General features: G+C 37.4%; 1 protein-coding gene across 1 annotated transcript in view; it reads right to left on the bottom strand.

The window, feature by feature from the left end:
- Positions 1 to 5,844: 5,844 nt before the first annotated feature.
- Positions 5,845 to 25,185, bottom strand: part of LOC149236052 (F-box/WD-40 repeat-containing protein At3g52030-like) — a 344,460-nt gene continuing 325,119 nt past the window's right edge. The window contains 2 exon segments of the mRNA XM_089372304.1: positions 5,845 to 6,616; positions 15,327 to 15,411. Of these exon segments, the coding sequence (XP_089228430.1) occupies positions 6,262 to 6,616; positions 15,327 to 15,411 (440 nt within the window). The 3' untranslated portion in view covers positions 5,845 to 6,261.

The raw sequence follows: 25,185 nt of genomic DNA on the forward strand, positions 1-25,185 counted from the left end.
AAAAGCAACCCTATCTCCTTTATCTTCTAAAAAAGAAACAAAGACAATATTATTTTTAAAACCTAGTACATAAGGGACATTGTTGAGATGAACTTTGCTACCAAATTCCAACTCTATGGATGTTTTTCCAATTTCTTTGATTGCATAGTTGTTATTGTCTCCTAATTCAACCCTTTGTGACAACTTCCTTTACATCATGCTTGAAAGATTCCTACGCTCACTGGTCATGTGTCTTGATGCTCTACTTTCTATTAGCCACATGTCATCGTCATCTGCAAAGGAACCTGTCATAGCAGAATAGTAAAAGAAATAATTCTCACCTTTGCTCTTATTTGGTTTCTCATCTTCTTCAACTTCTGTTGTGTAAGCATGTTGCTTCCCTTTTCTTTTCTTATTAGCCATATTAGGGCAATATGTCTTGAAATGTCCATATTCTTGACAACCATAACATTGTACCTTTGATAAGTCTTTCTTCTTTTTAGAGGAAGATGATCCCTTTCCTAACTTCTTATGTTGAGGTCCAAACTTCTTCTTTCCCTTATCCTTAAGGCGAGCTACAAAGGCTTGAAATTCTTCATCTTAACAATCTCTAGTCATCAATCTTACTTTTTCTTGTGCACGTGAAGTCCATAATTGTTCAAATGAAGGAGCTTTCCAACTGTTTATGACTTCTACAAATGCATCCAAAGATTTAGGGAGACCATCGAGTGTTGTAGTCACAAGTTCTTGATCGAGAACTTGATTCTCCAATAACTTGAATTTGATCTCTTATTTACAAAATCCTCACGAAGTATGAAGAAAAGGTGTCATCATTAGTCATCATTGCTTTTCAGAGCTCATTCTTCAAACTCATAGATTGGACAATCATTCTTGATAGTGTAAAGATTAATTAGGACATCATAAATCTTCTTGGAGGTATCATGCTTTGCAATGTAGGGGATGAGATGATCTCTAATAGATTCTACTATTAGATTCATGGAAGTAATGGCATCCTCTTTGAACTTCTCTTTTCCAACTGCATCATTTGGTTCAGTGGTCTTTTCTATCACAATATCCAATACTATATTATTGGCAAGAATAATATCTATTATGACTTTCCAAGCTCTGAAGTTTGGTGCTCCCTCTAACTTGTTTTCAGATTTCATGGAGGAAGCCATAGATGCTAATGTACAAGTAGGACTTCAATAGAATGTTCTCTCTAGGGTTTCTCTAAATGTGATCTCAATGTTACTGATGCTTTGATACCATGTTGATTTTTCTAGTGCAATTAGGGTTATCACTATATTTCTAAAATTATGATAATTACTTTTGATGTAGATCCTTCTTTTAACTTATTCCAAAATATCATTCAACAATTATACTTCAAAAATTCAACCATAAGGAATACTAGAGATCACAATGCACAAAAGAGAGACAAGATTTACTCTGGGGAAACCAAATACAAGGAAAAATCCAGCAACCTTTTAATAGAGAAATTATTCTTATTCAATAAGAGACACAAGTAGCCCTGTGGTCAAACTTGGTCTTCTCCAATTTGAGTCATCCAAACTGTTCCTACAATTTTCTCTTGATCCTACACTTCCAGAGTTTTGGCCCTCCTGAAATAGCCAGTTGCCTAGAATTTCGACCCTACAAAAGTTGCCCCAGTAACCCAGAAAATTTTAGTCCCCTCCAACGGTTGCCCCAAAAACTGTGAATCACAGAGAGATAGAGAGGAGAGAAAATCTAACCTTCTTCTTTGTCATTTTTTTCCTTCTTGTCCTTTGCCCAATTACCCAGAAACTATCTTGAGAGAGGAACGTGAACTTCCCAAATGAGGAACTCAAGATGCCTTTATATAGTAGTATGTCTAGGGTGAAAGGACGTATCTTTTGGCCATGGCCAACTTGACTTGGAGGGAAGCCGACTTGTCAATTTTTGGAGCCAAAAAAATAATTTTTAAAATTCAAATATACATCTTTTAAAAGTCGGAATGGGACTTTGAAAATAAATTTTCCTTTGACTCAAGCATTTATAAATATGTTTTACAATGATAAATATAATTACATCAAGTGACCAAAAGTACATTATGAAGACAAACCATAGTTACAAATTCAACATCTTCTGTGAAAGCAATTCTGATCTGTGGCATTTGTTTCTAAGGCAGTTTATTCATTTATGAGGAAATTCAATTGAAATTTGAGCTAGATGAAGGATTGTATCTCTGTAAATGCAAGCTATTTTGAGGCTATACTTCCTGTGGGATGCGAGCTGGTTTGAGATACATGATGATGCAAATTTCAAATAGATATTATCCAATGATCATGCGATTTTTAGAAATACCTGATGATGCAAGTTTTGGTGGGACAGACTCCCATGCTAATGTGAGTTTAAGAGGTACAGAGACATCTAAGGATGTGCATATGGCACACTGGTTGACTGCCTTATGAAAAAAACATGGCAAAGTTTGGAGGGTTGGCTTGGCACTTGAATCATTGGTTAGTTTGACTTGTATTTCTCTTGTCGACAAAGAATCTGTAAGGTAAGGATTGATGGGTTTTTCCCTAGCCTCTAGCTTAATTTATGGTGTTTCTTATCTTTTTGTGCATTATATTTGTATAGTTGCTTGATGACCTAATGAATGAAGTAATGGCTAAATGAAAGACATATAAATAAACAGTCACAAGTTATTATCATGTCTAGAAATTCAATCTTGCAACTGAGTTTCGACATTTGTCACTTGTACCTTCAAGAAATGGGTCGTACATAGATCTTCTTAAATCGAGGATTTTCTACATTATTTATCTCTAAAATAGATTTGCAAGTGACTTTTCATTGTTTATAAGCAATTATCTTGAGTTCCATCATATTATCTTGGACTCACTTGCTTTTACCTAGCCTTGTGCATTGAAAAATCTTTAAAGCTATAGTTCAACATCTAACTTAAGTAGTGAAATTATAGACACTAATCATTCATCTTCATAATAACAATATCAATAAGCTCGCTCTTGTTCCCACTACGCATTGTTACACTCTCAGCTTGGTCTAGGCAAAACCCCATTGACTAGAAACCCCCATAGAATAAAGTGAGACGGTAAAAGCACTAAGGTGACACTAGTGGCCTACCTATAGTTTCCATTGGTGTTTCATCCATGTGATCAGGACCTTTGCACCTATTCAGAACCTAGGAAATAACAAAACCCGTACAATTAATGCTAAAGATCCAAATCATCGAATGACCACAATTAAGGAGCAGATCAAATATAAATCATAAATAGCCCTCCTATAACTGGAATGTCACTAGGAGATTCAGAGATTAATGCTGGATCAGAATCCATATAGAGGAGCATGTAGACTATGTCACACAAAGAAAACAACTTACAATAACTATAAAAGAGGGTAACAGCATTAATCGTTGGTCAATGTTCTTGTGCATTCAAGGGAAACTCATGGGAATGAAAAATAACATTTTTGAACCTAACCTTTATAATTTTGTCCTAATATTTTTAACTTCACATTCATAAACCTATCCTATTCTAGTCATTCAGCGTATTTATGTTGGTCTATTTTCATGATAATAAAAAGTAGCTACACCATAAATTGTGACAAATCTTCCGGAAGAAACGATATATCTAAGAAAATGATATTTCTGTAACAAGAAAATACAGGATTTAGTCACCTAAGTCCCTGAGAAACCCAACCCAGCTGTGTATCTTGTCAGATCAAGGTCTATAAAAGGACCACTTTTGAAAGAAATCCATAGCACAAAGTTTTCACTTGCACCATTCTAAGACAAATTCAGGACCTCGGGAATTATTTTTCAGTACTTTTGTTGCAAAATATGGTAATGTACATTTAAGGGATTTAGTGCATAGTCCTGTTCTGGTTTTTAAGATGATTATCGAATTCAGCTCAGCATCTAAGAGTAGCATTTCTGTCAGCAGAGCAAGTTTTGTACCTCCCTCTTCAACAATCCCTAGTTAACCTATCTATGATCTTCACCAGCTTGTAGCTCCTTTTCATAATCTAAAGCATGAGAATTCTTCTAGAAATCATGTTAATCTAATTCTATTCGCGGTACATTAGTGATGGCTACTCTACTTCGTAATCTACATATTCCTAGGCATTCCCTATTGTTCAAGTATACAGGCCTCTTCTAATCATAGTTTTAAAGACTGGAGCCCGGCTTTGAAACGGGGCACCTATCAAACCGTGGTTAGAACCGAAACTGGATCAAACCAGATTCAATGAATTGCAAATGAGAATATTAATAAATAATTAAACTTTTAATGAAAAAAATATTTTTAAGATTCCAAACCATGATTCCGAACCATTAGAGACAAAATATGCAAGATTGCTCATTCTGTATACCATGTAAGTGTGCATATATCAAAATAATACTGCTAGTTTAATTATCAAATTCAGATTGAACATGTTGTCAAGCAGAGCTGAAGAGATACTTTGAAATCAATTGAAATGCTGCCCTAATCCGTTGATTGAACATTTGTTCATTTCTAGTGCAGATTTTGTGTTTGAATTTCTATATCAGAGATAGTAATGTGCTCTATGCAAACCCAAAAAGGAGAGGGGATCAGATTAAATAATGACAACATTTTGGAAATCATCATTTGCCAGCATTATCTTCATGAGGATTAATCATTACATACAAGCATAAAACTGAAATTCATCCTGTACATTCAATTTCCACTGCTACAGTCAACTATGTCAAAAAATCAATTCTGTCCTTCTGTGTCTTCTGAGAATCTGAATAATGAACTTAATTATACAGATACTGTCCATACTAATTTTAATGATGCTATGAAACTGGATATCTTACCATGTCAAATATCTTGATTTTTCTGCCATCCTTTCCATAATGATGCTATGAAACTGCCAAACTGGATGTCCTTAACCTAAACCAGATTTTTCAAAAGGCTCAATGTCTAGGGTGGCTGACCAGCCAGTTTGATCGGTTACCAGTTCAAACCATAACCAGCTGGTTTTTAAAACCAAAGTACTATTCATACTAATGTGAAATTTGGCAAGTTAGCAACACCATCCTTTAGTTATTACCTATGAAACCGGATTCATCCAAAACAGGCACGTGTCCGAATCCCACGAATCTGACACGATTCGATGGGAATTCGAATCCTAAAATGGGGCACCACATGTCCTAACAAGACACCATTGAATCCCGGTCGTGTCCCATTAGGACACTTCATGTCCCAATTTTGGGATTCGAATCCCAAAAAAGTGAGGGTTTATGAAGTTTATGAGGGAGGGTTTATGAGGTTTATGAGGGTTGTGAGGGTTTATGAGCGAGGGTTTATGAGGTTTGTGAAGGTTTATGAGTGAGGGTTTATGAGGTTTGTGAGGGTTTATGAAGTTTGTGAGGGTTTATGCAGGTATTTGAATTTTTTATGTACTATGCATGCTATAATGTTACTAACTTACTTTGTAAATAGTAAAACTAACATCTAGATGAAGATCTATGTTTGAAATCAATGAATTTGTATCATTAATGAGAATTTGTTTAAGAAATATCTAATTTTTATATATATATATATATATATATAACGAATCTTACGTGTCTTGTTCCGGGGGGTCAACGTGTTTGAATCCAACACTCGAATCCCCGTATCCTACGAATCCCGAATCCCCGTGTCAGGTGACTTAGGTTATTACAAATTAAGCCAATTGATATGGATGTCATTTTATTTTACCTTATTTTTACTGATAAGTTTAATAAAGTTTTACTACAAAATCTCACTATTAAAGTTACAACCAGAATTATTTTATCTCTTGATTATGTACAGATGATTTGTAAGCTATGAATCACTAAAAAATAACTCAAAATGTGCACAATTAAGAACAGAAAACTTTCATGCCCAGTGGCATGAACTTAAGAAAACAGAATTACTCATTAGTGATGTCAATGATCAAACTCAACATCATGAAAGTATTACATAATAAATCTTGCAAGAGCTCAAATTAAATGTTTAAGATAAAGCTCTAGCATGCTAGCTAACAAGCAGTGTCCTAGGTTTAATACCATCTTTGTGATCTGGTATGGTGTGCAGAAGAGATAAAAGCACTAATCGATCTCATCGCTTTGATATTTAAAGTGTTACATAAATAAATGCCTGACAAGAATTGCCACGATATTCCCAATTTCAATAAGAATACAAAAGAAAAAAATGTTACAAGTGAATTGATTCATTTCTACCACAAATTGCACCAGACAGGTAGGAAGGCTGCACAGGGGCCTAATATGAATTACTATCAAACATTCTCCCTTTGGAAGGTCCACAACATTATGTTCGTATCATTATGAACAGTCACAACCTTGCTCAATCCAACAGCAACACATGTTATTGGGCGTCGTAAACTCTTTGGTATTTTATCTACTGGGGAACTAACTTTCTTAGCAGTGCATTTGGCAAGCATCCCATCAGAAATACTAGTCATTTTTTTTGTTGCCACATAGCTGGAAAGGATCTGACCACTATTAGCATCAATTATCCGTAAAACACCATCGATTCCACCTACCACTAGTGTTGATGAATCTATCGCTTGAGAATGCATAGAATATATCACGCTGGGGCTTACTCGTGTCTTCCACAGTGGCTTGTACATCCTGAACTAATAGCAAGGAATGTTAGAACAGTACAATTAAACCAATACAAAAGAGTCAAATTAATTATACTCTTTGTAGCAATCATCCCAAACAAAGGGTATGTGTCTGTAAGCAGTCTTGAGCCTAGGCCTGCATATAATTGAAGCACATACTCAATTGCAGGTTTATCTACCATCAAATTTCCATCCAATGGAAACTAATCTAGACAGTGACTTCTAGGTTATGTGAAAAACATATAACAAACCCTCCTTTTTCAGACCAATCATTTGTAAACTACTGGACCATGAAATCCATTTCACTGTAGAATATATAGCATATTATATACTAAATCATGTGTAATTTTGCAATCAATAAACTCAAAGCTGAAAAGGCCTTCCTTTTGCTGTTGTAGCCCTCTTTTAAGATTACTGTAGTTTCAACTTCCAACTTATCCACAAACAAAAGAGACTGAGACCCACTCTATAAATATATATATAGAGAGAGAGAGAGAGTTTTTCTCATCCACAGCATTGAAGTAAACAGTGATAGTAAACTATGTCAATTTTAATTTTGTTATTATATAGAGGCTGTATATGCAAGATTTGTCACATATAGTTTGGAGAACAACATTTTACTAGCACATTAGAAAGGAGAATTCATTGCCCCACACTATTCACAAGATGCACTTGGACTGGTGTGCCTTGACTGGCCTAGCATTATGTGGTAGTTGATTCAAGGCCCGGAAGAGGTTTGTCTCATCCCTTGAGACATGGGAGGTCAAAGTTCAAACACAATCATCAGAGTCCTCAGTGTTGGAGCATAATGGGCTATTCCATCATTGAGTCCTCAGTGTTGGAGCATTATAGGCTATTGCATTGTCAGAGTCCTCAGTGTTGGAGCATTATAGGCTATTTCCTCATCATAAGACCCGTAAGACAATCTTTTTGTTAGTTTTTGTAGCATCAGATGTGTTCTAGCCTTGAAATTTTGTGGAGAGACTAGAGTACATGAAATCTCAAAAACCCATAAATCGTTTCTGGAAATTCCACTTAGAAATGACTTAATTAGATTATTAACCAGTTTTTAAATATTTCCAAAGTCTAAACTTAGGGAATATGGTTAATTAATCAGAATTAATTAAGTCAAGGCATGAATGATCTAGAAACTCACACAGAACGACCTCAAGATTATCCTAGCCATAGATTAAGATTAATCTTGGTTGTTGGAGTCCCAACAGAGAATTATAAGAAGAAGTCGATGGGCAGATTTAATTGCATGAGCAGATTGATTTCTAGAGTAGTAGCAGTTAGTTGTCAGATAGAGAGTTTGAGATCGAAGCAGTGAGAAAGGGGCAGAGACAGTGAAGCTAGAGGAAGATCTCCAGATCCGGTGCGTTGATTTGCAGAGAGGCAGAACTAGAAGAGCTACAGAGAGGCTGACACTGGGGCAACGTAGTAGCCTCTAGAGGCAAAGTCAATTTGCTGGGAGAGATTGACATTTTCAGTTCCAGAGGCCGGGAAGGAGTCCCAGAGTGTCGAAGAAGCACCTTTCTGGTCAGCAGAAGGCAAAACAACTTCATCAAAGTCTAGTCTGAAGCTAGATGTCCAGCTTCAAGGGAGGCCAAATTGATGTCCTTAGGTCGACTTGATCTCTTCTAGGCCGATATGATGTGGAGGATACATAAATTATATTTGACTCAATACCTTACATTTTGACATGGTTCAAAAACCCAAGAAGGGTCTCTTTAAAAGTACAATGACTCTATTGACTCAGAATAAATGCTAGAAGTCCTCAATGGGGACTTTGACCTACAACCCAGTGACCCAAGCATGAAACACGTGCTTTAATAAGTCACATTAATAATAATAAAAAATATTTTTTTATTCTTTTGACAAGTACATTACAAGATGACTCAAATACATTTAAAGAAGACCAAACCGAGTTACATTTTCCAACACCCATTGCTGCTATCAATCTTGAATGCTTAGCGAGGCTTTACACTTAAGTGTTAGATTTTGCAGTAACATGGCCCAAAAGGACAAGGTCTTGTTGTCAAAGGGAAATGAAATTCGAGCAAAGGTCTGGAAGCCAATGGCTAGGATCAGAAATCAAGGCTTTGATACTAAATGTGACAACCAAATCTGGCTAACAAATTAGGTATTCTTAATATTTGAAAAATAAAGATATCCATTTATGAGTAAAAATAATACGATTGGATTATAAGTGAGGGACCCCATAAATACCTAGACATGAGTTTCCTTTCATTAATAGTCATGTTTTTTAGTTGAAATGTGTCCTTTCATTAGGATGTCTTTCATTATATATATATATATATATGATATGAAGAGACATCCTAATGAACAGAATTGTGATATATATATCACAATATATCACAACTAATTGTGATATATATCACAATTCTGTACATTAGGATGTCTCTCTATATATATATATATATATATATATATATATGAAGAGACATCCTAATGAATGGACACATTTCAACTAAAAAACATGACTATTAATGAAAGGAAACTCATGTCTAGGTATATATATATATATATATATCAAAGTCATATTCCCCAAGAAATTCCATCCATCTAATCTGCCTAGCGTTTAAACTCTATTGTTTAAATAAATATTTCAGACCTTGTATTCTATTCTTAACACAAACTGTTTCCTTGTATTCTATTCTTAACACAAACTGTTTCTCCAAGTATCCTCTCTACAGCTCAGCCCATGAACTATTGCAGCAAGCTCTAAGTAACATCAGCTATTATTATGCAATGCATGAGCAGAAAATACGTTTTATATCCTGTTATGGCTGATCCTACTCATGGGTATTGAATCAATTTGTTGTGGGTATCATATATTCCACTGCTGAAATTTATTTGTCTACCAATTGCATGTAAAAATGATGGTGTCATCTTAATTAGATAGCTGGGTACATTGCACAACCATAATGGATTAAAATCTCACAAAGAGAATCTAGCACAGAAATTTAAATAAGAAAATGTTAATTTGGCAGCTCAGTGACAAATTCCAATCATTGGACTAGATTCCTCTTTCCCAAAGGACTAAAATTACCTTTGAAGCACTGAATTTGGATAAGGAAACATGTATTTTTGAAGTCAAGCCCACAAGTACACAAATTGTGAAGGTCGGCCTAAGGACAAAATGCCCCTCCTCCATGTTGACTTTTGGTAGCATCGGATGTACTCTAGCCTTGAAATTTGGAGGAGAGGCTAAGGCACATGAAATCTCCAAGACCGAGAAATCGTCTTGAGAAATTCCATTTGGATGAGGAGTTAGTAAAATAATTAATATTTTTAATGGGTTCCTAAGTCTAAACTTAGGAAACAAAAATATTAATGGTTATTAATAAAGATAAGGATGAGAAGCTTTTAAGAGACGAGGATCAAGTCTGTTTTAATCTTAGCCGTTGATTACGGACTTAATCTTGGTCGTTGATTCATCAATAGGAAAAGTATAAGAGAAGACTTCAAGGTCATTTGGAGATACACCAGCAGATACTCAGTATCTCAAGGAAATTCGATTCTCAAGGAAGAGGAGATCGATTTCAGAGGGAGTTGTTGGGTGGAGAATGGGGAGGGCTGAAAAAACAAGCAGTGATCGAGGAGGAGGTGACGCAGGGTCAGTGGAAGACAGGGCAGAAAGAGAGACGCAGGGCCTACGCAGGTTGACGCAGAGGGACGCAAAGCCATGTTAGGTCAATCAGAATGACGCAGGGGTGACGTAGAAGTGGGAGCAGGGTCTCCAAAGTGTAAGATGGTCTCAGAGGGCAAGTCTCAGGTGTTTTCTTTCGGTTTCTCTATAAAATCATTCCTTGTAAAAGCAATTGCTGTTGAAAATTAATAAAGCCCTCATTTGTTGCACCGGTTTTCCTGCATTGCATATTTCCGGGGACAATTGTCCAAAAAATAATTGTGTCGATGTGATTGATTCTTGTGCATGTATTTTTTTTTCTCTGGGTAAATGTGTGATAACTACAATAGAATTTATTTTAATGTTTGTTGAAGGAATTTCGTAAATAACTTATTGAGAATAATAAGTAGGTGAAATAAATCAGTTGCTGCAGTGGTAGAATTTCAGTTTAGAAATTTTCACATGGTATCAAAGCAGAGATCCGACAACAGGAAAGGAAAATCGATTATGGGTCAAGAGCATGATGCAGAGGCATCCACTCAAGGGGTCTCACACAGATTTCTAGAAGAATGCACAAGGGATGAATATTCGATGTTAGCTTCCGGATTGGAAGAAGAAGATGCTTGCCTTGCAAGCTCTGCCTCCTCGAAGGTTTGGTATATAGACAGTGGAGCTTCCTCGCATATGACAGGAATCTGAGAATGTTTTTTAGATTATCGGGAAGAAAGAATGAATTTTCAAATATCCATGGGGAATAAGGCAAAGTGTACTCTAGCAGGAAGAGGTACCATAGTTTTCCAAATCAAAGTAGGAGAGCAACTTCAGGCAACCAATGTGCTACATGTGTCGGGATTGGGGATGAACTTACTTTCCGTATCTCAACTTCAAAAAAAGGGCTATGACATTTTCTTCATTAGGGAGAACATATATGTCAAACACCTAAGTTGGAAAAAGAAGGCTTAAATTGGAATCAGAAGTAAGAGGTTGTACAGGTTACAACTAGAATCACCAATGGCACTGATAGGCAGTAATGGAGACAGAGACTTGAATGAGCTATGGCACAAGAGGATGGAACACTTACACCATGGGGCTTTGAGAATTCTCAGGAAAACAGTATCAGGAATTCCAGAACTAAGTACTGAACGGGATGATGTATGCAGAGGGTGTGCTCTGGACAAGTATGCCAAAGTTGCATTTTCCAGAAGTAACAATAGGGCGAAGAGTGTGTTAGGATTGATACACTCAGAACTCTGCAGATTGATGTCCACAAAAGCTCTTAGTGGTGTAGAAACTTTGTCACCTTCATCGATGACCATTCCAGAAAGACTTGGATCTACTTCCTAAAAACCAAGGATGAGGTTTTCAGTCGATTCAAAGAGTTCAAGGCTCTAGAGGAAATTCTGACAAGAAAGAAGATAAAAGTGTTGCACTCGGACAATGGTGGAGAGTATGTTGACAAGGACTTCACCGATTTTTGCACTAAGGCATCAGAAGAGAGTGGACATCTCCCTACAATCTGGAGCAAAATGGAGTAGCAGAAAGGAAAAACAGGACTATTGTGGAAGTAGCTAGGGCAATGTTATATGATCAGGGTATGCCTAAATTCCTGTGGACAGAAGGATGCAGTACGACAGTTTATGTCGAGAACAAGACTCCTCATAGGGCATTGGGCAAAATCACTCCGAAGAAGGTCCTCATTGGGGGAATACACCTAGAGTCAGTCATTTTAGGATATTTGGGAGTTCAACATATTGCCATATACCCGAAGAGAAGAGAAACAAATTAGATCAAACTGCTAAGAAAGGATATCTTGTGGGATATAGCGAGAATTCTAAGGCATATAGAGTCTATCTTCCAAGGAGTAGGAAGGTAGTAGTTCGACGGGATGTAAAGTTCATGGAGGATAGAGCTTTCAGAAAATCCTGAGAAATACCTTCCGAGGAGCAGTCGAAAGATGAGCCGTTGGTCAGACCACTTCAACTAGCGTAAACTGGTACCAGAAATCCTCCTGAAGACAAAGCTTCAGAATAAGAGGAATCTCAAGAAGAAGAGGAGTTGATAGATGTACCTACTACCAATGGAAGAACGAGTCGGGAACTCTAACAGATTCTACGAAATGCAGAAGACTTCATTGGTGCACCCAGAAATAGTAAAAGGGAGCGAAGACAGCCAAACAGATACCAGGCCATAGTAGCTCAGGTTGGGGAACCTTCTAGTTTTCAGGAGATCATTCAGCATCAAATATGGGTAGATGCTATGGTTGAGGAATACACCTCTATAATGGTCAATGATGTCTGGGAAGTGGTACCTAGGCCTCAGGACAAATCAGTGGTAGGTTCGAGATGGATCTACAAGGTCAAATATGCTGCAGATGATAGTGTGGAGAAATACAAAGTCAAGTTCGTGGCTAAGGGGTATGCTCAAAAAGAAGGGTAGACTACAAAGAAACCTTCGCCCCAGTAGTCAGGTATACTTCTATTAGGACCGTGATATCTCTTACAATGTAGATGCGGTGGGAGACTCATCAGATGGATGTCAAGATGGCATTCTTGAACGGGGTAATATAAGAGGAAGTATACATCAAACAACCAAAAGGTTTTGAGAAACATGAGAAGAAATCCCATCTATGCAGATTAAATAAAGCCTTGTATGGGCTGAAACAAGCACCTATGGCATGGTACAGTCGAATTGATGGCTACTTGTAGAAGATGGGGTTCGTCAAGAGTGACGTAGACCCTAATCTCTACTATCTGGTTGTAGAGAATGAGCCTCTAATCCTAGTGTTATATGTGGATGATCTCTTCCTAACAGGATCATCCAGGATCATCAAAGATTGCAAGAAGAACCTAGCCACAGAATTCGACATGAAGGATTTGGGACAGATGCATTATTTTCTAGGGTTGGAAGTTTGGCAGCAAAAGGGTGAAATCTTCCTGGGATAAAGGAGATATGCTATAGAAATCTTGAAGAGATTCAGCGTGCGGGATTGTAGACCTATGGCTACTCCAATGATCACCAACTCAAAGAAGATTGATGCATCAAAAGATAAGGATGTTGATCCCACCTTATACAGATAGCTCATAGGGTCCCTGATGTATCTGGTCAATACCAGGCCAGACATTTGTTACGTTGTCAACACCCTCAACCAGTTCATGGTAGAACCTAAGAGGGTGCACTGGGTAGCAGCCAAACATGTTCTCAGGTATATACAAGAAACAGTTGAGCATGGACTATTGTACACCAGAGGCAATGACATCACACTAAGTGGGTTCACTGATGCAGATTGGGCTGGAAGTTCAGTAGGTCAGAAAAGTACAACTGGGTATTGTTTCAACATTGGATCAAAAATGGCTTCTTGGTGCAATAGGAAACAAAAATATGTGGCTTTGAGCTCAGCTGAAGCAAAATATATGGCAACTAGCACAGCTTCATGTGAAGCCATATGGCTTACGAAATTGCTTGTGAATCTATTCAGGAGAAGGATGGAAGTGACTAGGATCATGTGTGATAATCAAGTTGCATCAAGCTCTCTGAGAATCCAGTATTTCATGATCAGTCGAAACATACTGATATCAGGAGTCACTTTTTCAGAGATTATGTCCAACGAAGAGCAGTAAAGTTGAGGTACACTCCTACAGGAGAACAGGTGATAGACATCCTCACCAAGGCTGTAGGAAGAACAAAGTTTGTTCATTTTAGGGAGAAGATGAGAATGGTAAAGAATCTATTTCAATAATGGATAAGTATCAGAAGTTGCTGTGTAGCAGTTAGCAGTCTTCTCTCTCTCAATCTGATTGGTTCATACAGGTTTGAGGCAGCTCTTTTTCAGACATGTGGGCAAGGAGGACGAATTTCAAGTGGCCAAAAATCTCAGCTAATCTGCACTTTGACCAGTGTTGACCAAGGGTTATTTGGTATCATTTTGGTTCAATTTTTTTGGGGTATTTCTATCTCGCTAGGCCACATCTTTTGGCACAAGAACCGAGGAGTTTGGAGCTGTTTGACTTGGGCTGACCACAGGAAAAATTGCAGACTTTGACAGCAGAAATTTCTCTCATTTGACCAAGTTTGACTTCATCATTTGACTTTCTTTGACTGGAAAATTTCAGATTTCTTGAGGCCAAGTTGACTGGCAAAAAAACCGAGGAGAACTGGGCTGTTTAACTGGTGTTAACTTCAGAGTTGACAGCACAGAAAAATTGCAGACTTTGACCAAGTTTGACTGAACTTTCTTCCACTGTTTTGGGCTGAATTTGACCAGAATTGGAGGCCGAATTTATGGACTGATTACCAAGCTGTTGGAGGACAAAGTTGACCGTTGACTTTGACTGGTTAGGGCACGCTTTGACTTCCGTTGACTCGGACAGAACTGCAAATTTTTGACAGTTGATCAGACTTGACTATTTCATCACTGACATTGGATTTTTGGTTGGTTGATTTATTGGACAAGTCAAGGCTTTGACTTTGACTCTTGTTATTGAATTTGACTCATTGTACCCTTTACTGAACATTTGAAGGCAATCTAATAGAAGAAGAATTTCAAAGGGATTTCCCGCTTGTGGGATTTTTCCCTGGTCTTTGACAAAATTGGTGTCTCTTGTTGATGCTCTTGTCTCTTATTGTCATTGCATTTTACTGTTCTATCTTCAATCACTGTTTATCATTGCAAGAATTAATTGTATTTGAAAAGATTGCTTATTGAAGAATTGAATTGGGCTAAAGTAATTGATATAGCATAGAGTAGTGGAAAATTAACAGAAAATAAGTGAGATAAATTTAAACGATAATGCACATTATCTTACGTTTTCTTCTGGCAATTTACATAACATTATTGAGGTTTGTTCTACACTAGATTAACCTTCAGAATTGAGAATATACATATTGAATAGGAAAAACAGAACACGTGATTACATGATCCCTTTTCATCACAATATTGTCAGTGTGCAAACAAAACATTGCCAGAAACAGAAAACACAAATACAATCTGAAGAGATGGCACATTAAAAGATATTCATTTCTCCATAGGAGAATGGCTTAAAATCTATAAATTAATCAAGTTTCTTACCGTAAATCCCAACTGTATGCATGGCCCGATGTTGTTCCTGAAAAAACTTGAAAAGAACCTTGGTTTACCCAAAGACAGCTTATACCTGATTAAATTCAATAAGACCAACAACTTCTTTACTTCAGCGCAAATCCATGAATGCATAACCCTCTTTTTCTCTCTAGCACACGTGTACACAATCATATCCAAGAAAATTCACTAGCAAACTGTTACTTCAAAACTGCTTCCCACTGCATAGATACCCTAACCAAGCATACACGTGTATGCCAATAGGGCATTTATTTACCCTAGAAGAAAAATACTGTGCCATCCCCAAATCAGTATGTGAACTTGATAGATTTCCTGTGTTAACAGTAACATATCCTTTAACAACTATAAAATATAGCATTAACTAGGGGTGGAAAATATCGTTTGAACCAACATACATTATTATTAAAAAATTAAAAAACTGACCTGAGTTTTAATATTATTTTACTTCCTTATAATTTAGCAAACCACACATGGACATAAATATTTTTAAAGATATTTTAATTTCAAACAGATGGCAACTTGATTTTGATAGGGGGCTTGACCTATATATACCTGTATATAGGTAGGGTCAGTTCATTTGCAAAGTCCTAAATGTATTTAATGCAATGTAAAACTAAAAATTATGGTGAAAAACGGGAGAAAGAATTGCTTAATAAGTTGACTAGGAGCACTGCCCATTTCTTATATTAGTGTTGTCTCATAGTTCTTTGTAGCTGTGCACAAGGACAAAATAGTGACAGTGGAAACTAGTGAAACAATACTAATAAGCCCCTAGACATAGAGTCCATGATTGCCTGTTACAAGTCCAGTTACTACCATTCACAAGCAAATGGTAGGCCTTCGTATTAAATATAATATCAGTGGCAGCTTTGTATAAGTGTTTGTAATTGAAAGATTTAATATCAGTGGCAGCTTTGTATAAGTGTTTGTAATTGAAAGTTGAGGAAACGCAGAAAGATGGTCAAAAACATTACAAGTGTTTCATGTATATATCAAGACAACTTGTGACTGTTCAATTATTTGACAGATGAATGGGAAAGCAGCATCAGTGCCATTCAAATTTATGACACCGAGTCTACAAGCAAACATTAGAAATGGCCCAATGGCATTGGGACTACTCGTGGGGAGTGGCGAGATTCTCACTACAGACCAAGTTTCCCATTCCAACAGGCCCAAAGATACACATATTTTTGATTTTGGGTAGCATCGGATGTGATCTAGCTCCGAAATTTTGTGTAGGGGCTAGAATACATGAGATCTTCAAGACGGAGAAATTCCACCCGGATGATGAGTTATTAAAATAATTAATATTTTTAATGGGATTCCTAAGTCCAAACCTAGGAAAATAAAATTATTAATGGGTATTAATAAAAATATGGGTGAGAAGCTTCTAAGATCTAGTCTGTTTTAATCTTAGCCATTGATTAAGGACTTAATCTCGGTTGTTGGTTCCTCAACAAGAAAAGTATAAGAGAAGACTTGAGAGTCATTTAGAGACACACCAGGCAAATACTCAGTAACCCGACGGAAGTCCATTCTCAAGGTGAAGGAGTTCGATTTCAGATGGAGAGTTGCAGGGTGAATGAAGAGGAGGGTATCAACATCAGTCAGGGACTAAGGAAGAAGTGACACAGAGCATCTGAGAGACAGCACAGAGGGAAGGTCAGTGAGACAGCGCAGCTGGAGATGCAGTCCTCATGCAGGCTGATGCAAAAGTGACGCGGAGGAGGATAGAGGGTCTCCAGGGTGTCAGAACTTCTCTAGGAGAGAAGGAAAATTGTCTCAGGTGTTTTCTCTAAGAAGTATCTCAATATTTTGTAGAGTAGTTCCTTGTAAAGAGATTGTTTTTGAAGATTAATATATAAACCCTCAACTGCTGCATTGGTTTTCCCGCATTGGGTTTTTCCAGGGACAATTGTCTAAAAATAACTGTGTTGAAGTGATTGATTCGTGTGTTTGTATATCACTGTTATTTTTCTCTATGCTTTTATGTGATAATTGTTGTAGAATTTATTTTAATGTTTGCTGAAGGGTTTTGTAAATAACTTATTGTGAAAAATAAGTAGGAGAAATAAATCAGTTACTGCAGTAAAATTTCGTATTAAAAATTTTCACATGGTATCAGAGTAGAGATCGGGCAACAAGGTTAAAAAATCTGCTATGAGTCAGGAGCATGATGTTGGGGCATCAACTCAGAAGGACTCATGCAGATCTCCAGATAAAGAAGAGAACAAAAAGAACATGGATCATGATTATTCTATGTTAGCCTCCAGACTGGAAGAAGAAGTAGCTTGCTTAGCGAGTTCTGCCTCCTCTGAGGTTTGGTATATAGATAGTGGAGCTTTTTGACACATGACAGGAATACGAGAATGTTTTTCGAATTATCGGGAAGAAAGGATGAACTTCCAGATCACCATGGGAAATAACGCAAAATGTACCCCCATAGGAAGAGGTATTGTAGTCTTTCAAACAGAAGCAGTGGATCGACTTCGAGCAACCAATGTGCTACATGTGTCAAGATTGGGGATGAACTTACTCTTTGTATCTCATCTTCAAAACAAGGGCTATGATGTTTTCTTCATTAGGGAGAAAGTATACGTCAAACACCCAAGTTGGAAAAAGAAGGCCCAAATCAGAGTCAAAAGTAACAGGTTGTATAAATTACAGCTAGAATCTTCAATGGCACTGATAGGCAGCAGTGGGGAAAAATATTTGAATGAACTATGGCACATGAGGATGGGACACTTACACCATGTGGCTCTAAGAATTCTCAGAAGAACAGTAACAGGAGTTCCAGAGTTGAGTATCAAACAAGATGATGTATGCAAAGGGTGCGCACTAGGCAAATACGCGAAAGCAACATTTTCCAGAAGTAACAATAGAACTAAGAGTGTTCTAGGATTGATACACTCAAATGTTTGTGGACTCATGCCCACAAAAGCTCTTAATGGTGTCGAATACTTCGTCACCTTCATTGATGACCATTCCAAAAAGACATAGATCTACTTTCTAAAAACCAAGTATGAGGTTTTTGGTCGATTCAAAGAGTTCAAGGCTCTAGCTGAGAATCTGACAAGAAAAAGGATAAAGATATTGCAATCAGACAATGGTGGAGAATATATTGACAAGGACTTCACTGATTTTTGCACAAGGGAAGGCATCATAAGAAAGTGGACAGCGCCCTATAATCCGGAGCAGAATCAAGTAGCAGAAAGGAAGAACAGGACTATTGTTGAAGTAGCCAGGGCGATGTTGTATGATTAGGATATGCCCAAATTTCTTTGGGCAAAAGCATGCAACACAGGTGTTTATATCCAAAACAGGACTCCTCGTAGGGCATTAGGTAAGGTTACTCCAGAAAGTGTCTTCACCGATAAGAAGCCTAAGGTGAGTCATTTCAAGATATTTGGGAGTTTGGCATATTGTCATATACCCGAAGAAAAGAGGAAGAAATTGGATCAGACTACGGAGAAAGGATACCTTATGGGATATAACAAGAATGCTAAGGCATATAAAGTCTATATTCCAAGGAATAGAAAGATCGTAATTTGATAGGATGTAAAGTTCATGGAGGACAGAGCTTTCAGGAAATCCTGCAAAATGCCTTCCGAAGAATAGTCAAAGGATGATCCATTAGTCCAGCCACTTCGACCAGCAGAAACTAGAACTAGTATTTCTCCTAAAGGCAAAGCTCCAGAGGTATGACAACAGTTGGAGTCTCAGGAAGAGGAGGGGTAGATAGATATACCCACTACCAATGGAAGAACAAGCAGAGAACTTCGACAGATTCTACAAATGGAGAGGACTTCGTCAGTGCGCCCAGGAATGAGAAAAGGGAGCGTAGGCAGCCTGACAGATGCCAAGCCTTGGTAGCTCAAGTTGGAGAACCCTCTAGTTTTCAAGAGGTCGTTCAGCATCAAGTATGGGTAGATGCTATGGTGGAGGAATACAGTTCCATAATGGTCAATGATGTCCGGGAAGTGGTACCTAGGCTTCAGGACAGGTTAGTTGTAGATTCGAGATGGATCTACAAAGCCAAGTATGCTGTAGATGGTAGTGTGGAAAATTACAAAGCCAAGTTTGTGGCTAAGGGGTATGCTTAGAAGGAAGGGATAGACTACGAAAAAACCTTCGCCCCAATAGCCAGGTATACTTCAATAAGATCTGTGATATTCCTTGCAGCACAGATGGGGTGGGAAATTCACCAGATGGATGTCAAGACTACATTCTTGAACGGGATCATAGAAGAAGAAGTATAATTGAACAACCAAAGCGATTTGAGACACATGAGAAGAAATTTCATGTATGCAGGATGAAGAAAGCCTTGTATCTACTTAAACAGGCGCCCAGAGCATAGTACGGTTGAATTGATGGTTACTTGCAGAAGATGGGATTCGTCAAGAGTGACGCAGATCCTACCCTCTACTATCTGGTTGTAGAGAATGAGCCTCTAATCCTGGTGTTATATGTGGGTGATCTTTTCTTGACAGGCTCATCCAAGCTCATCAAAGATTGCAAGGAAAACCTAGCTACAGAATTCGACATGAAGGATTTGGGATGGATACATTATTTCCTGGGGTTGGAAGTTTGGCAGCAGAAGGGAGGGATTTTCCTTAGACAAGGGAGATACGCTACAGAGATTTTGAAAACGTTCAGAATGCAAGACTATAGACCTATGACTACACCAATGATTACCAACTAGAAAATGGGGTGGGAGATTCACCAGATGGATGTCAAGACTATCTTCTTGAACGGGGTGATAGAAGAAGAAGTATACATTGAACAACCAAAGCGATTTGAGACACATGAGAAGAAATTTCATGTATGCAGGATTAAGAAAGCCTTGTATCTGCTTAAACAGGCGCCCAAAGCATGGTACGGTCGAACTGATGGTTACTTGCAGAAGATGGGATTTGTCAAGAGTGACGCAGATCCTACCCTCTACTATCTGGTTGTAGAGAATGAGCCTTTAATCCTGGTGTTATATGTGGATGATCTTTTCTTGACAGGCTCATCAAAGATTACAAGGAAAACCTAGCTACAGAATTTGACATGAAGGATTTGGGACGGATGCATTATTTCCTAGGGTTGGAAGTTTGGCAGCAGAAGGGTGGGATTTTCCTTGGACAAGGGAGATACACTACAGAGATTTTGAAAACATTCAGAATGCAAGACTGCAGACCTATGACTACTCCAATGATTACCAACTGGAAGAAGATTGATGCATCCAAAGATAAAGAAGTTGATCCCACTTTGTACAGGCAGCTCATAGGGTCCCTGATGTATCTACTCAATACCAGACCAAATATTTCTTACGTTGTCAACAACCTCAGTTAGTTCATGGTGGAAACAAAGAGGGCCCACTAGGCAGCAGCTAAGCATGTTTTCAGGTATATACGAGGAACAGTTGAGCATGGACTAATGTACACCCAAGGTAATGACATCAGGTTGAGTGGGTTCTATTGACCACTGGAGTGGCACCTGATGATTATATGAAGACTCCATGCCCAAGGATGATCCAAAGGACACTTGTACCATCATATATCATCAATCAACAAAGGTTTTTAACTCTACTTCTATCTTCTCATCATCTTCTTTGTACCCAGATTCCACACCCTACGGGGAATTGTAATAAGTGATACTAGTAATGATGAGTTTTTGAGTTTGTAACAGGCCTAGGATGTTGGGACTTGATCAACAAATGAGTACACCTTGGAGTGTTTTTTTATCTGGTTAATTATCCCTTCTTTTTTCGGAGGCGGATAATTCTCTGGGTTTTTTCACTCACATTTTACCCCAAAGCCAAGGTGACGGTTTGAAAGTTGAGCACCTAACACATCTTAGTGTCTAAAGTCGATGTATATTACCATACTAGATCACACAAAAAAATTCGTAGAATTTGGTTAGGTCTAAGTAGTCATTTTTTAGTTTTTTAGATTTTCCGCACTACGAAAATTGCTACTAAAATTGTATTTGTAATGTAATAAGTGATATCTAGAGAATTTGTATGGGGCATGACTAATGAAATTTGCACCGCTTGCCCTCAACTTTCTACTTTGACACACTTTGATGCGTCAAAAAATGTTTTGAACCCTCAAAACCCTCTTTTCCTAAGTTTAGTGGGAAATCTGACAATTAATTAAGCCAAAAATTAAATAAATGGAGAAAAATAAATACCCACACATGCTAAATGTTGTAGAAATGAGGTGGAAAATTATGAGGGAGTTAAAGTGAAGTCCCAAGGTGATGTGGACTCCTAAAATCAAGAAAAGGACATGTGCTCAAATAAAATCGAATTTTTGGCATTAAGGGAGAAAGTTGCTTACTTGGAAATTCGAATTTGTGAAGTTAATGCACATTTGGGAGGATTTGGGAGAATATTTGGTGGATTGTAGGAAATTGTCCTCACATGGGTTACCACCCATATACACTTGTCATTCTATCATAAAAATTGAATTTGGCACATAACGGAAGAAGAAAATGATGTCCACTTGTCAGAATTCAATTTTTACACTTTGCATTGGAGCTCCATTCAACAAATTCCAATTTCTCTTTGGGATTGTCACCTCATGCCACTTGTTTAATCACTTCTACATTGGGATTGGCTCCAATGCCATTTGTCATTGTCATTCTTCATTGGGATTTGCTCGAAACTCTCTATATAATAGAGCCATGGGCTCTCATATTGTATCATATAGTAAGCTATTGGGCTTGAGGAAACTCTGTCATTTTGTACTTGCTTACTTTCTTAATATAATCAAGACTTTGGGGCTAACTGGCTAGTGTTTTCTTGGTGTTATGAGGTGGTTTCCTTTCATACTACTGCTATTGTGTTTAATTTCTTTCGCATGTTGAATTAATATTAGTTTATACTTGCCATCTTGCTTGGATTGATGTGTGCAAGCTATCTTGCACATATTATTGATTTAGAATAGTATTCTAGGGATAAGCTTGCCAATTCATTTTAGGAGGAATGTTTGGTTTATCTTATTCATTATATTTCTCTAATCTTGTGCAAACTAATACGTGTTCATGTGTAGGAAAGATCTTTTGTATTGTGTGCAGGTATCCATCTGGAAGTGGGAGAAATCTCGATTAGATCCACTGACTCCTAGAATCACAGGGATCCAAGACTTAGCCATTTTTTTTGCTCTAAGTTTTCAATCCAACAAAGAGAAAAAAGGAGTTTTCTTAAGCTATAGCTACTTGATCATCCATTTAAAATTCAAAATACTTATTTGATTCTATTTCTTTCAAAATTATATCTCTTATTCAAGAGTTATTTCTAAAGCTAGGCAAGTATGGGGTTCACTCCCATTACTTGAGCTAGTACTTTGTAAATTAAATTCTAAGTTTAGTTTTGGTTTCTTTTTCCTAATTTACACTAAAAATTGGTATTTTTTGGTGTTTTGCAACCCATAGGCTTGAGCATTGGGCAACAAGGAGCTGGAGGAGAAGCTTTGGAAAACTGTTCACTTGTGTGTATTCAGGACCCCCTCACGTTATCCAAAGACTGATTTCTAGGGAGGCCATAAGCACTTGGGAGAGAGTTGCAAACTCATCGAAGCCGTGGGCCTTTTGAGCCTTGTGAATCTCTTTCGAGAGTTTTTTCTATCTTCAAGTTTGTTGTTGTTATATTTTTGGGGAGAGAGTCTAGCTTTGTCAGAGTCTCATCTTTGTAAATATCTCTTTCGTATTGTGGGCTGCCCTCTTAGAGGCATTTTTACCCGCTTTAAGGGCTTAAAAAAAAAAAATTGTTGGAGGGAGCTTGGGATTTTGCCATGGCATCTCTCTTCCTCATTTAGAGGAGGGATTCTTGTGGGTGGCCTAATCTTGCTTTTAGTTTTTCTTAGTTTTCTAGCTTTTAATTTCATATTGTGCATACTTAAAATCAACACATTTCACTCCACACGCAAATTTTTTTAATCTTGTATTTAAATTCCCAGATGCATACACTCTCAAGTTTTGCAAACTATTTCTCTTTGAAACATTTGCCTGAAGCATTAGTTTAATTTGGGGAATTAACACAATTTGCACTTCATCTAGGCATTTTAGTAAAGGAAGGCCCCAAGCCTCATTAAAACTTACCTCCAACTTAAGTTGGTTGAATAGACTTTTAGGCACCCTTTACCTATATTGACTCCTCATTGTGAGATCAAAACATTTGGGCGAGGATGAGGTCTGAGGACTAGAGTTCAATTGTAATTTTGCCTTAGCACAAATTAAAAAAATGAACCAAGAACAACATTCCACCACATTTCCTTTGGTTTAAAGCCTCACATGCAAATCTTATTTCAAGAGGCACTTTGGATGCAAGTTTAATTTTGCAACAAGTTTAATTTTTCTTGTACTTGGAAATTAACTCATCTTGTGAATTAACTATTGTCATAAATGGTTGATTTCACTTTCAAGTACTATTATTTTGGGTTGCAAACTTAATTGCATGTTGTCATCTTGGTCTAACATTTGAGTTATTGTTGTATCCTTTTGAGCAAGATAGTTTCCATGCTTTGATTTGTAGACTTATTCATCTTGAAAGCATTTATAATATCTTGTGCTAACAAATTATTGTTTCACTTTTCATGATTATTTCGGCCTTCCATTTGAAAGCATTTTCACTTCATTCTAAGCAAATACAATTTCATTTCTTAAAGAGCGATACTTTGAAGGAACTGGTTGTTTATGTATTTCATGCTTATCTTATGTATTTATGGTTATTGCTCATAACAGTTTTTCTTATAAATCTTAAAGAAATAATTTATTTAACTATAACACTCTCCCAGAAACTCACATCTTTTAACTTAAATTTTCATTAGGAACCATCCCCCTTAGCTAACCTAAGAGATAGCTCAAACGGAGAAAGGAGGGATTAGTGTGACAACCCCTTCTTTGAGTTTTCTGCCACCAACCATACCTTGTGGGGTTGAAGGCTTTTCTCACTAACTTGTAGGTAGGTGTAGGCGGCAGGGTCAACATCCTTAGCGCCGTTGTCAGGGACAAGTCTTCTTGTACCTAGGAAATAGACTAACTTTTGGTTTTTGCATGTTGAATTTTAGAGTTAGATTCCTGTTCAAGTGGCGACTCCACTTATTTCATTTTCTACAAGGATTTATGCTTGAAGTTTTCTTCTTGTAGATTTCTTGCTAATCTTGGACAGGGGTCTCTCTCCGGTATCCATTTTCTCTTTCAGGATCAAGTAAGCATAACATCATGAATGATTTGTTCGCCCCTTGTGATTTTACTAACATTTCAGGCTATCCGAATTTCATTCCGAATGAAGCCGTTGAGGCTATTAAAGAGTTTCCTAGTTTTGTAGGTAACAATGCCATCAGTACTGAAACTCACCTTAGGAATTTCCACCTTTGTGTGAGCAAATGGTGCCATGATATTAACAATGAGGATGTTAAAATGAGACTTTTTATCTTTTCATTAGATGGTGATCCTATGGATTGGTTCATAGACTTACCTACTAACAGTTTCAATTCTCTAGAATCAATCAGTGATGTCTTTGAGGAAAAATATGGAGATGAAAGAAAGATCAAAGCGAAAACTGATGAGAATGATAAGGATCTCATCAAGGAGTTGACTCGAATGATTAAGGATATGCAACTCAACCAAGTTCAACTCATTAAGACCATGGAGGAAAATCATGCACAAGCAATAAAAGCCATGGAAGTCAATCATTCTAATCAAATGGCCAGTTTTCAAAATAGGTTGCTCACCATGGAAGAAAAACAAGTGCAAGTAATCAACACCATGGAAACAAATCATGCCAAGGAAATAAGTGTTATTAAGGCTAATCAAGTCACTTTTCAGAATAGGTTGGATG

Source organism: Pinus tabuliformis, chromosome 8 (assembly GCF_031772625.1).
Source record: "Pinus tabuliformis cultivar Carrire ecotype Pingquan chromosome 8, CPIR1, whole genome shotgun sequence".
NCBI lineage: Eukaryota > Viridiplantae > Streptophyta > Pinopsida > Pinales > Pinaceae > Pinus > Pinus tabuliformis.